This window comes from Gracilinanus agilis, chromosome 1 (assembly GCF_016433145.1).
Source record: "Gracilinanus agilis isolate LMUSP501 chromosome 1, AgileGrace, whole genome shotgun sequence".
NCBI lineage: Eukaryota > Metazoa > Chordata > Mammalia > Didelphimorphia > Didelphidae > Gracilinanus > Gracilinanus agilis.
The window spans coordinates 255,054,701-255,068,230 of NC_058130.1; the positions used below are offsets into that span (position 1 = coordinate 255,054,701).

The following is a 13,530-nucleotide window of genomic DNA, read 5'->3' on the forward strand; positions in this document are numbered from 1 at the left end:
CACCACTGTCAGTTCTGCTTTCATTTGGAAGATTTTTTTAGGGAGGTAGGGTAGTGAGAGCTGAGCCAAGGCACAGAAGTGGAGAGAGAGGGCAGTATTGTGCAGTAAAGTTGACATACTTCTTCTAGAATGCAGATTTCTTTCAGAATTCTTTATTTAAAGTTGAATTTGCATAATGCAAATTTACATAAAGCAAGAATTGTCTGTATATTCATCTGTGGCTATAATATAGAACATCCTTCTCCAAGCTAAGTGTTAGGATGCTACAGTATTTCTTCCACATCTTTTAAAGCAACTTTATCTATTCTGAATTGCTTAATACAATATAGTTTTATATTATATACTACTTTGTACAATAGAGACATTTCTGGGAAAAAATGTGTAAAGAATCTAATTTTAATGTAATAAATTGTGTTTTAAAAACATTAGCTGAGTTTGCTATCCTTAGAAGTCTATTGAGTAAATAATTATTTTGTAAAGGAAATCAAGTTTTATTCATTTCAATCTACTGAACACATTACTTCACATTTAAGGCATTATGGTAGGCACTGGAGGTTTGTAAAATAGAAAAATAACATATTTCCTGAAATATTGCAATGTATGTAAGTATAATGTGAGGTAAAAATGCCGTAAGGATAAAGGAGAAATACAGTCAAAATGCTACAAGAAAATATGAAAATATGAAAAATCCCACTTGTACCTGGGAGGATTAGGGAAGATTTCATGGAAGAGATGATACCTGAACTGAGCTTTGAAGGAAGAGAAAGGTTTCAAGCAGGAAGAAATGAATAAAGCCTGCCTGGTCATGGTATAAGTTGGGAATGGGCAGGCCAAGAGAGGTCAACAACCAACAAGCCGGGTTTGTCTTTAATGTCAAATGCCTGGAGGAGAAGAATGTAAAAACTGATTTATCTTTTGTGAAAATCTAGATTTTCCAATATGAAGATTGCTTAAATTTTGGTACACCTGCATCACTAGTATTTTATTAATTATTTTCATTTTAAAATTTTGATTTTTAAAGTTAGCATGATTGGATTATATAAAGCATCCAAAATATTTTTTCCAATATAACAAACTTCTAATTTAATAATAAAAGCTTTTGAGGCAACAAGAGTCACTAATAGAAATCTATTTAATGGCCAAGTATCATTTGTCTAGAGAAGACATAAATTCTAGTAGGCAAGGGATACTTATTTTTATCCTAATCTCCCAAGATTCAAACCAAGAAATCAAATACTAAAAGAGAAATATGAACAATAAACGGTAATTTCTTTCTGATTACATTTATAGAGATGGCATGTCTAAAGTACTTTCTTTCATAATCAAGGATTTTTTTTCACAAAATACTTTCTATCACATAAAGTTAGCTTGTTAAAAACGAATACCAATAGAAATAAACAAATAAAAAAATTTTGAACTCTCATACAGAAATGTTACTTACTAAGATACGTATCTAAAGGTATACAGTTCTCCAAGTCATCTGTAGGAGACAGAAGCTCACAAATGCTTTCAGCTGTGTGGTCTTCAGGAAACTTATTTTGATCTCCACATTTCTTAAGAATCTCTATACAATCAGATCTGAAGAGAAAAACATTATGCATAGAACCAGAGTTCCCATCAACTTCAAGATCTCCTTGGGTGTAGCTCCATGCAAGTAAATGCCTAACAGACTGCCCGCCTAAACTATCCAACATATAACACCATCAAACTGATGCAGACTGAAATGTCTCACCAACCCCACCAAGAAGCTGTACACAATCAAAAGAACATAGAAGGGGGTAGCTTAGTGGCTCAGAAGATCGAGAGCCAGGCCTGGATATCTTGTATTCAAATCTGGCCTTGGACTAGCTGTGTGACCTTGGCTAAGTCACTTAGCCTCAACTGCCTGGCCTTTATAGCTCTTCTATCTTGGAACCAATATGTAGTATTGATTCTAAAATAGAAAGGAAGGGTTTTTTAAGAAGAAAAGGAAAAAAAGATGCAGAATGATTCTAAAGTTAAATCTATAAGAGAAGAAAGAAGGAGTTGATATTTCTCAGAAATTATAGTTCTCAAGGAACAGTTAAGCAGCTCAGTGGATTGAGAATTGGGCCTAGGGATAGAAGGTCCTGGGTTCAAATCTGGCTAGCTGTGTGACACTGGACAAGTCACTTAACTCCCATTGCCTACCCCTTAAAGCTCTTCTGCCTTGGAACCAATACATAATATTGATTCTAAGATGGAAGGTAAGGGTTTTTTTTTTTTAAAAAAGAACACAGAAACAATAACTAGTTGATTAGAATGGGGCTACCTTTCTTATAAGACATATGAATTGCTTAGATTCACAATTATGAGAAAACTCCTCACATCAGTCTTCAGACATAACCTAGGCCCTTGGCTGGGGGTCTCTGGACAGCAAGTTCAGGTGCTTCAGTTTTCCAGGCACACAGGATTAGGTTAAAATAATGCTCAATTTCTACTCTCACTGCCTTCCTTAGAGTCTGGGCAAGAAAGAGCAAAACTTGACCTAAAGTTGCCCGGGGTATTTAATATATCATTAGCATCCCATTTACACTGTGGTTTGCTCCCCCATCCAGTGGGTAAAGACAGGCCAAAGTGGACCATGGGTAAAGTGATGTCAGTTCCTTGGAGACACAAGGCAACAACTGCTCAAACAAACAACCCCTTCCTTAGTAACCAATGAAGATAAAATGCATTCCTGAGAACTCTACCCACCTTATTTTGCTTACTACCTATACTTACCACACTTTCTTACCTTACCTCAGTTACCTACTTTTCTAACTACTCTGCTACTAAACTCTTATAATAAAGCTTGTTTCCTCCAAATGGAGTCAGTTTGAGTCACCAATCAGTTCTTTGGAAGAGACCCAATTATCTAAACCACATCAAAACTGTGTTACTGTCATCTATAGTTTGGAGAAGTTCAATATGGAAAGAATACCTCTGCAAGGCGATGTATTTCTCAGCTGCAGTAACTCACAAAAATCATCTATTAGGACACAGAATGGCTGAGATATATGTCATCTACGTCAGAGGAAGGAATTTTCACAGTGATGAAATCAAGAATCCCCAAAATGTTTTAGTAGAAGTTCTCACTATGATATTTATCATTTAAATAATTTAAGTCTGACTCCAAACTGTTATGTTTGGATTACTTTTAAAAACTTACTTGCAAATAATGCTTCCTCTGGATTTACTATGGCAAGGTTTAATCTGCAGGGAGCAAGCAATTGCTTTCCACATTTCAGGCTGACATTTTTTAATGTCCAGAACAGGTATGTTTATAAATGGCATTTTTATGCTTCCTTTTTCCCATAGCTTCATGTCATTCATTGCCCCTTGGTCTGACTGAGCATTACAGCTTCTAAAAAGTTCTGTTGGCCTGAAAAGGAAAAGTCACATGTGGTGATAATGATGTTACTTCCAGCCTAAAGCCATGGCAAAATACAGCAAGGCTAGTGCATGTACACACAAAATAAAACAATGAAAAATGAATTTAAGTCAATGGAAAATCACATGAAACCCCCAAAAGAAAAATCAAATGTAATTATATGAACTTCAACTTCAACTTCAAATATAGTGTTTAGAGTGTAATGCACTCACCTTTCCTTGGCTGACATGACAATCCACCTTCCATCAAGGCAGAAGAGTGGTTAGGGCTAGGCAATAGGGGTCAAGTGACTTGCCCAGGGTCACACAGCTGGGAAGTGTCTGAGGCCAGATTTGAACCTAGGACCTCCCGTCTCTAGGCCTGACTCTCAATACACTGAGCTACCCAGCTGCCCCCGATATCCAATTTTTCAAAACATTCCCATCACAATTTCTAGAACCTTACATTGCAATAAATATACTCTACAATACTTTTTTAAAAAAAGTCTTTCAACACATTTCAAACTTATTTTCTCACTTTCAAGCTAGATTTGTATTTTCTATTATTTTAATACCAGCTGTAAGAATATCACAATACATGTACTCGAAATAATTTTAAGAACACAAGATGTGTCATGATGTGAATGAACTCTGAAAAAATGTACTGATGGTCTCATCCTCACAAAATCTTAAGATTTTCTTTTTTTTGTCCTTATTAACCTCTCTCTTGTATTTGATACAGTCAAACTTTTCTTGGGTAACTTCAATCTATGCTGTTATCTTGGTCTGCTTTTGTCTGTCTACTCTTAAATTCAGCAAATATTTATTTAGCATCTACGAGGTACAATTCATTGATTTGAGTACATAAGAAAAAAATAAGTCTGGGCCCTCAAGGATCTTACATTCTTCTGGGAAGATACAAGAGTACAAGGAAAACTGAGAAGAGAGCAAACTAACAACTTGGAGTATAAGAGATTGCTTCACAGAAGGAAAGGAAGTACCTGAGCTTAGCTTCGGTGAACTCGAGGTTTCAGAAGTGCAGAAAGGAGGAGAGGAGTGACGTATAGGTACAGAGGCCACAGAAGGATTCTGACAGCAGGTACAAGGCTTCCTGGGTGGAATGCAGTGTTTGTGAATGCAAGCAGTGTGAAATAAAGTTGGAAAGTCAAGTGGACAAGCATTTATTAAGTTCCTACTGTGTGCCAAGCAAGCACTGTTTTAAGCGTGGGGGATACAGAGGCAAGAGACAGTCTATGCTCTCAAAGTTTGATGAGGAGACAACATGCAACAACTCTGTACAATCAAGTCATAGATAGGATTCTTGAAGGCCCTCTCAGAGAGAGGGAAGTGGTGTTGGGGAAGGACTAGAAAAGGCTTCCTGAAGAAGGAGGGATGCTGAAGCATCCAGGGGAAGCCAAAGAGTAGGAAGGAGGAAGAGGGAGAGTGTTCCAGGCATGGGGCCATATAGCCAGTGGGAAGATCCAGAGGTGAGACAGAGGGGAAGGAATCTGGGAGGGCCAGAAAGGAGGACCACAGAGTACATGGAGTTGAGTAATGGGTAAAGACTGGAAAGGTAGGGAGAAGTAAGGGCAGAAGGGCTTTAAAAGCCGGAGGATTTTATGTAAGAGAGCCACTGGACTTACAGAAGAGGAGAGTGACCTGCATTCATGAAGGTCACTTTGACAGCTGAGAGAACGGACTGAGTGGAGAGAGACTTGAGGCAGAGAGGTCAATCAGGAAGCAACTGTGCTAGTCCAGAAGCGATGTAACACGGGCCCGTGCCAGGGTGGTAGCAGTGTCAAAAAGAAAAGTGATATATAAGAGACTTTACAAAAGTAGAAGTGCCAAAGCTGCTGAGTATTTTGGGGAATGGGGGTGAGAACTGGGAGCTGTGGATAACAACTGGGTGAGAGTTGTGGATGACAACCTGGATGGTGGTATAGTCTATAATAAAGATCTGGCATCAGTCAGTAAGAGAAGAAAGAAGGGTTTGGAGAAAAAGCCTGTGGAGAGTATTAAATGCCAGTCAAAGGAGTATTCTAGAGGCAATGGGGAGCATAATTGTATCCTAGAGACAATAGGGAGCCACTAAAGTTTTGTGACATGATCAGACTTGTGCTGACTTCTTTGCTATTTTGTCTTTGATTTCCCCTGATCATTAACTACTGGTTGTACCAATTTCCTCCCCTACTCTTATTCCTTTGGAGAACTTGCCTATTTACAAGCTTTTGGTCAACTTCATGAGGACAACTTTCCAATCAACAGTTTTAGTCTTAATTTATCAGATTCACTCTAGTCACTACACTTAGTACATATAAAAAATAGACTTGGAGATCCAACCAAACTTCATATTTGGTATTTTTAAAATTATTTCTCCATTACCATCAAAGGCACTACCATATTCCTGGATTACCTACTTCCAAATTTAGAATCATTTTTATTCCTATTTTTTGTCTCTGTCATCCAATCAATGAATCCCGATTAATCTCTTGAGTATCTAACGTAAGATCCATTCTTCCTTTTCCTTTCCCAAAACTTCTACTTTAACTCAGGTCCTCATCACCTTGAAAAGACTTATCTAACTTTTTCTTTCCTTCAATTCATCACTAATCTGTTTAAAATAATGACATTTTGGTATCTCTAATCTAAAAACTTATAGTTTATTGCTTTTGTCAGTGATTCAAATCTTTTCTACTAAGAAGCCAATAAGCATTTGTTATTTGAAACATCATAGGTCTTCACAGGTCCTATGTGATAACTACTATTAATATCCACTGATGGAGAAAATAATATGACAAAAAGTTTCTATAAACTCAGTATCAATTTTAAATGACCTTATAATATTATTAGTCACAATTATATATAGATGATAAAAGTGATGTGTGAGATACTATTTATTCTCTTTAAAAAGGTTTGATGCTTATTTATGGATTTACATAGTAATTCAGAGACATTATACAATAATTACAAGGCGAAAGAGCTTGGGAACCAATCATTTCATTTATATTCTCAGTGTACTTTAATAGATGTTAAAGAACATTAATATTCTGATGATGCATTTTCTATGATAGAATCTTGAGTATTATATTTCCTAACTGAAACTTTATTTATCATGTTGATTTAGCATTTCGATCTCAAGAAGAATCAAAAAGTATATATTTTTTATAACCAAACAAGAATTTAATCAGGTCAAGGGTTTTTTAAAAAACTCATTGTATTAAAAAAACAAATTTACAATAAAAGTATATTTTCATTTAAACCATGAAAATTCCTCCAGAAATGGCATAATTGTTCTTTCTTACCTGTTGTTAAAATTAGTGCAGTAAGAAAGATTTCTACAGCCTAGCTGACAAGGCTCTCGAACATCTGCTAAACAGGTCAGCATGGAAACTTCTACTGGATTATATTCACAAAATCGATCAAACTCTTGCCAGCTTTGTGTATTGCCCCAGCTCATACTATACAGCTTGGTGCACAGTTCCCTGAAACAAATTTACATTTGGTTAATTAGAAGAATTAAACACTTCCAACAAAATGTGTTTTAATAGTTTCATCAAAGTCATTTCAAAAGCCTGTCACATATCAGAGAACATAGAAATAGATATTAGGAAGCAAGGTATAATGAATGGCTGACAGTCAGCTGGGTTTAGAGTCAAGAAGAGCTAGATTCAAGTCTGCCTCTGATACGTATTGGCTATGTGATCCTGGATTAGTCATTTAACCTCTCAGTGTTCTTTCAGTTCTCAGGCAGCTCTGAGAACCTAAGTTATAGAGAAGGTTCAGTTTGCAATAGTATAGGAATTTGCTCCCCTGGAGCTTCCTACATGGATAAAATCACAGGTCCAGATATGAACACATTTCTGATTCAATGAAATCCTGGGATGAAGCCTTTATATAAATGAAGAAAAAACTGCCAGAACAACTTTTAATTATAGCCAAAGGAAGGTATAGTTTGGCTCTTGGGCCTCTTTCCAGAATGGTGATCCTACAATAAATAAGCCTTGAATACTAAACCTAATGATCTGAAAATGGGTTTCCTATAAACCCTCAGGGCCTTTGCTCTCATGTGCAGGGGAAACTTGAAGATTGGGTCATGACAGCAGCATTCTAATTGCATGGGCTCCTTGGGGAACCATGAGCAGCTTTTGGTTCTGGGTACCAGATTAATTCAGTTTGAATTCAATATGAGAGCCAGGAGAACCTTAGTCCAAGTCTTGCCTCTCAGGCCCATAGTGGGCCTACCACATCACTTTTCAGTGGTTCAAGGGACTGTTTATTTTTTTGTTTTCTGAAAAACCCTTCCCTTCCATCTGAGAACCAATACTGTGTATTGGTTCCAAGGCAGAAGAGCAGTAAGGGCTAAGCAATGGAGGTTAAGTGACTCGCCCAGGGTCACATAGCTTGGAAATGTCTGAGGCCATATTTGAACCCAGGACTTCCCATCTCTGGGCCTGGCTCTTAATCCACTGAGCCACCTAGCTTCGCCCCAAGCAACTCTTTAAGACTCTAAGCTGCAGTGAATGCATACATACATTGGGAGGGAGTTTCCTCAGGGGCCCTTCCCATATCAATGACATCACTGTTCTAGTTCCTATTCCTATCCTAATTCAAGCCAAAAATCAAAGAGAAAGTTCATAGAACTCTGGGAGCTTGTCTGTCCTATCCTACAGGTCTAAATCATTATTGATCATTGTAAGTTAATACTCTTATAAAACTGGAGTCCCAATATAAAATTGTTTATACTCTTTGATTCAGCAATATCACTATTAGGTTTGTATCCTAAAGAGAGCAAAGAAAAGGGGAAAGGATCTATTGATATAAAAATATTTATAATAGCTCTTTTTGTAGTGGCAAATAATTGTTAATCAGGAGGACACCTATCAATTGGGAATGGCTTAACAGGTTATGATATATGTTATTGATGGAATGTTATTTTGCTATATGAAATGATCAACAGGACGGTTTTAGAAAGAAACTTGGGATGACTTCTATGAACTGTGCAAAATGAAGTGAGTAGAAAAATGTGCACAGTGACAGCAATATTGTAAAGATCAACACTTGTGAATGACTTAGCCACTCTGATCAAGAAAATAATCCAAGGTAATTCCAAGAGACTGATGATAAAACATGCTATTCATCTCCAGAGCAAGAACTTACAAACTCTGCAAATTAAAGTGTATTTTTATACCAAAAAAAAAATCAGTTGAAAAATTGTCTGCTTTCATCTGCATTCTGACTCCAATGGTTCTTTCTCTGGAGGTAGAGAGCATTCTTTGTCATAAATCCCTCAGAATTGTCCTGGGTCATTGTATTGCTGTCAGTAGCAAAATCATTATTGATCACTGATAACTTTTTGCTCTGAAAAGAAACTATATGGAATCTTTATTGTAGTCATTTCACTAACATAACAGTAATTTGTTCAAGTTCATGCTTTTTAAATTTGTTGATGAAAATATTCAGGTGCAAGATCACTGAATATCCTGCTTTTGTCCAGTTCTTGTCCCAAAGCTTTTATAATGTTAAAACTGCAGGGTCTTAGATACAGATTTAAAGTTTTAGATGCTTAAAGCCATTTATTATGATGTTGCTTCTTCCATAGCTTTAATAAAGAGAGATATACTTGTGTGACCCTAGGCAATTCAATTAACCCCCATTGCCAGGGCAAGAGAGAGAGAGAGAGAGAGAGAGAGAGAGAGAGAGAGAGAGAGAGATAGGGGGGGAGAGAGAGAGATACTGACCTACATGTGGAAGTATTTGCTTTAGAACAGCAATGTAATTTGGCTCCATCAAGGCCTGTTGAAGGAGGTGGATATACAGTGACACCAGGGTGAACAGACCTTGAACTTTCAAGAAAACACTGCCAGAGTGGATCCTGTGGCAGAGGCATTGTTTTACAACCTTCGATGAGTCCATCAACAATTTCAAGTTCTGTCTTCATTGACATGAGAATTCTCTTGCAAGCATTTTGGCAGGCAAAGTCTTCAGCTCTGTCACAGCAATATAAACCTAAATTTATGAAATGGAAAGGCTCAATTAGCTGGTTTTAGAACACAAATTATACTAGGTACTGGAGAAGAAACAGCTTCTGTCCCAAAGAAGATTACAACCTAAAAAGGATAATAAACCATAAATAGCTTTAAGGTAGATATAGAAATACAAAATATTGACTTTAGACCAGAAATCTCTACAAGGGGGAGAAGAGGAATCAGGGAAGGCTTTCTGGAAGAGCTGTCATGAGGTTCTTTGAAGGACATAGGTAGGGATTTTAAGTAGTGGAGGTAAGGAGAAGGACATTCCAGGTATGGGTAATGCAAGAGATCTGGACTTGTATCTGAAATGGAAAGTAGTCTAGTCTGGTTAAAGTGTAAGGCAAAGGAGAGTAGTGGGAGATAGATAGACCTGGAAAGGTTAATCAGATCACACTGGGGAGGGCCTTCCATGCTAAGCCAAGCAGTCAAGGAGCTAGAACTTATCCTAAAGGAAAGGGTAAGCTATTGAAAACTTCTGGGCAAGGGAAGGGAGCATTTTAAGAGATATACATTAGATAGAATACTTTGAAAATTAGCAATTGGATAAGTTTTCACATCTAATTTCTTTCTTAAGAAATGTCAGACTTACTAAAAATTTTTGAAAACCAATAAGTTTACTAACAGTTTATTTAGTTCTTTAATTCTGCTTTGGAAACTCTCCTTCCTCCTTCCCTCCCCCACCTCACGTTTATCAAGGCTAATTCGAGGTCTTACCCATTCTCACCTATTTCCTACATTCCCTAGGCTAGGAGAATATATATGAAATAAAAATACTAAAAATTCCTCCACAAACATAGATTCCCCAAAAAACATTTTTAAAACATTTATGAAAGTCTGAAGATATTTCCTTACTCTTCATATGTATTGCCTAGTTTTTATCTGACCATTTGGTTCAGAATCATGTAGGCTTAGTGTTTATTTTCATGACTTAAAAGACCTACTGAACCACTTTGAGAATCTAGTATACTTTATTTATTTTGGTCTGTAATAACTTTACTCTGTCTATGTCTAACAGGCAAGGAGAGAGGAGAAACTTGGTTGTCTTGGTACCTGCTGCCATCACTTATAAAAAAACCATGTACAAAAGTTCAATTATTAATAGTTTAATAACTAGTGGGTAAACTGTAAGGCATTCTGAAAAGAGAGGAATAGAATGGTATAGGAAAGAGCATTGAACTTAAATTCTCAGAAGACCTGGGTCCCAGGATCATAAGATCTTATAGACATCATGCCATCCAACTGTTTTAGAGAATAAAGAAATTGAGAAAGAGAGAAGTGAAGGGAACTGCTTAGAGTAATCCAGGAAGTGTCCAAGTTGAGCTGGAGCCCAGGGTTTCCATAATATGCTCATGGGGCAATCTGACCAGCAGCAGGTCCTTTAATCTTGCAGAACCTCAGTTTTCCCACATGTGATGTGAGAATAATAAAATGCATGTTAACAGGGCTGAAGGAAAGGAACTAGTAAATTGTAAAGTACTGTACAGCAGTTATAAAATTATTAGCAACAACAAAGTTTATCTTTCTTTGTGGCTCTGTCCTATTTCCCTCCTCGCTTTGATCTGGAAAGTTCCTGAGGGCATAGGGTATCTTTCTTCATTGTACTATTAAAAATATTTCTTGGGGCAGCTAGGTGGCTTAGTGGATAGAAAGCCAGGCAGTCCTGGGTTTAAATCTGGCCTCAGACACTTCCTAGCTGTGTAACCCTGAGCAAGTCATTTAACTCCAATTACTGCTCTTCTGCTTTAGAACTAATATTTAGTCTAGATTCTAAGACAGAAGGTAAGGGCTTAAAAATTTGTTTTTTCTTATACTATACCATATTAGGACAGCTAAGTGGCACAGTGCATAGAGCAACCAGACCTAGATGGAGTCAGGAAGACCTGAGTTCAAATTCCCAACCTCAGACACTATTTGCTGTGTGATTCTGTAAGAGTCACTTAACACTCTGCCTCAGTAGCTCATCTGTAAAATTTATTAGAGAAGGAAATGGTAAACCACTCCAGTATCTTTACCAAGAAAAAATTTTAAAAAGAGTTACAAAGAGTTAGACACAGCTACAACAAATAAGTGTACTAAGTACATGTTGAATAAAATGTTCCTCCAAGATAATGTACACTTATCTAAATTTTAAGAAAACTGTATAACCTGCTTTTTTGGGCGGGATGAGGTAAGAGGCACAGTTTTTGAATCTATGATTTCATCTGTGTTTGGAACTCCCTCAGCAGAAATTCAGTCCACTGATGAAGAACGCAACTTAATTGTGCTGATATACTCAAATAGTACAGACTTTAGAATTCTTTTAAGAACGTATTTCTTTTGTTTACAAAGATTTCACGAGTCATGATGTTAGAAAATAGGAGTCTTATTTAACTTACTATCTGTTGGATTCCTCATTGGATAAGACTGGGTATAGTTGTTCACACAGTGTATTAACTGTGGACTAATGGAAGCACAGTAACTTTCAACTGCTTTGATCTGAGATGGTCCAGGAGAAGAGTCTGTTCGAAAAATGGCTTGACAATATTCCCGGCAGTTTGTGTGATGACCAGCATAACTACAACAAACTGAGCCCACTAGGAGGGGAGAAAAAAGTAAAAAACTTAAATGGAAAAGCATTCATTAGCAATAAAGAGATATAAAAATGTTGATAACAAGACATTGAAACTGCTGCCTTTCAATGTTAAAAAATTTAATGCTTATTTATGAAAAAATCTTACATGAATTAAATACATGAAAACAAAACTGTTAGATGCAGAAAAAGCTTTTGACAAAATATAACAATTCATTCCTATTAAAAATACTAGAAAGCATAGTAATCAGTGGAGGTTTCCTTAAAATGGTAAGTAATATTTATCTAAAGCCAAAAGCAAGCATTATCTGTAATGAGGTAAAGCTAGAAACCTTCCCAATAAGTAGGGGTGGAATCAAAGATGCCCATTATCACCACTACTATTCAATATTGTATCATAAATGCTAGTTATAGCAATAGGAAAAGAAAAAAATGCAAGGAATTAGAATAGGCAATGAGGAAACAAAACTATCATTTTGTAAATGACATAATGGTAAACTTGGAGAATCTTAAAGAATTAACTAAAAAAAAAAACAATTGAAATAACCTATACAAATCTTCAGGATTTCCATATATTACCACCAAAGTTTAGCAGCAAGAGAGAAAGAAAAATCTCATTCAAAATAACCTTAGACTATATGAAATACCTGGGAGTCTATATGCCAAAACAAATCCAAGAATCATATGAACACAACTACAAAACACTTCACACAAAGAGTCAGATCTAAATAATTGGAGCAGTATTAATTGCTCTTGGATAGGCCAAGCCAATATAATAAAAATGATAATTCTATCTAAATTATTTTATTTATTCAGTGCCAAATCAACAAAAAAATTTTAAATTATTTTATATAGCTAGAAAAAAATAACAAAATTCATCTAGAAGAACAAAAGGTTTAGAATATCAAGGGAATTGATTAAAAAATGTGACAGAAAGTGGCTTAGCAGCACTAGATCTCAAATTACAAAGCAGTAAATCAAAAGAGTAAGGGCCCTTAAGTGGCACATTGGATAGAGAACCAGACCTGAAGTCAAGAAGATCTGAGTTCAAATCTGACCTCAGATAATTCCTAGCTGGGTGATCCTGAGCAAATCACTGTTTACCTCAGTTTCCTTATCTAAAAAATGAGCTGAAAAAGGAAATGGCAAACCATTGCAGTATTTGCCAAGAAATAGGGTCATGAAGAGTCAGACATGACTAAAACAAATGAACATCAATATCAATAATCAAAACAATCTGGTACCGGCCAAGAAATAAAGAGTGCTGGATCAGTGAAACAGATGGGTACAAAATACACTGTACTAAATGACCATAGTAATCTAGTTTTTGAAAAACCCAAAGACCAAAGATTTGGGGATAAGAAATCACCATTTGAAAAATATTTTTGGGAAAACTAAGAAGCAGCTTGGTAAAAACTAGGTATAGACCTACATGTCAGACTATATCCGGATAAGGTCCAAATGGGCATATGACTTAAATAAAGGGTGAGATCATAAGCAGATTAGGGGAATATGGAGTAGTTTACTGATCAAATTAATGGTTAAGGGAAGAATTTATGACTA

General features: G+C 36.3%; 1 protein-coding gene across 1 annotated transcript in view; it reads right to left on the bottom strand.

Moving 5' to 3' along the window:
* Positions 1–13,530, bottom strand: part of RECK (reversion inducing cysteine rich protein with kazal motifs) — an 81,156-nt gene that overhangs the window by 24,251 nt on the left and 43,375 nt on the right. Inside the window, exons 9-13 of the mRNA XM_044661122.1 lie at positions 11,774–11,971; positions 9,108–9,375; positions 6,672–6,851; positions 3,170–3,382; positions 1,442–1,578 (exon numbers count right to left, since the gene is read on the bottom strand). Coding sequence (XP_044517057.1) covers positions 1,442–1,578; positions 3,170–3,382; positions 6,672–6,851; positions 9,108–9,375; positions 11,774–11,971 — 996 coding nt within the window. The remainder of the gene's footprint in view (positions 1–1,441; positions 1,579–3,169; positions 3,383–6,671; positions 6,852–9,107; positions 9,376–11,773; positions 11,972–13,530) is intronic.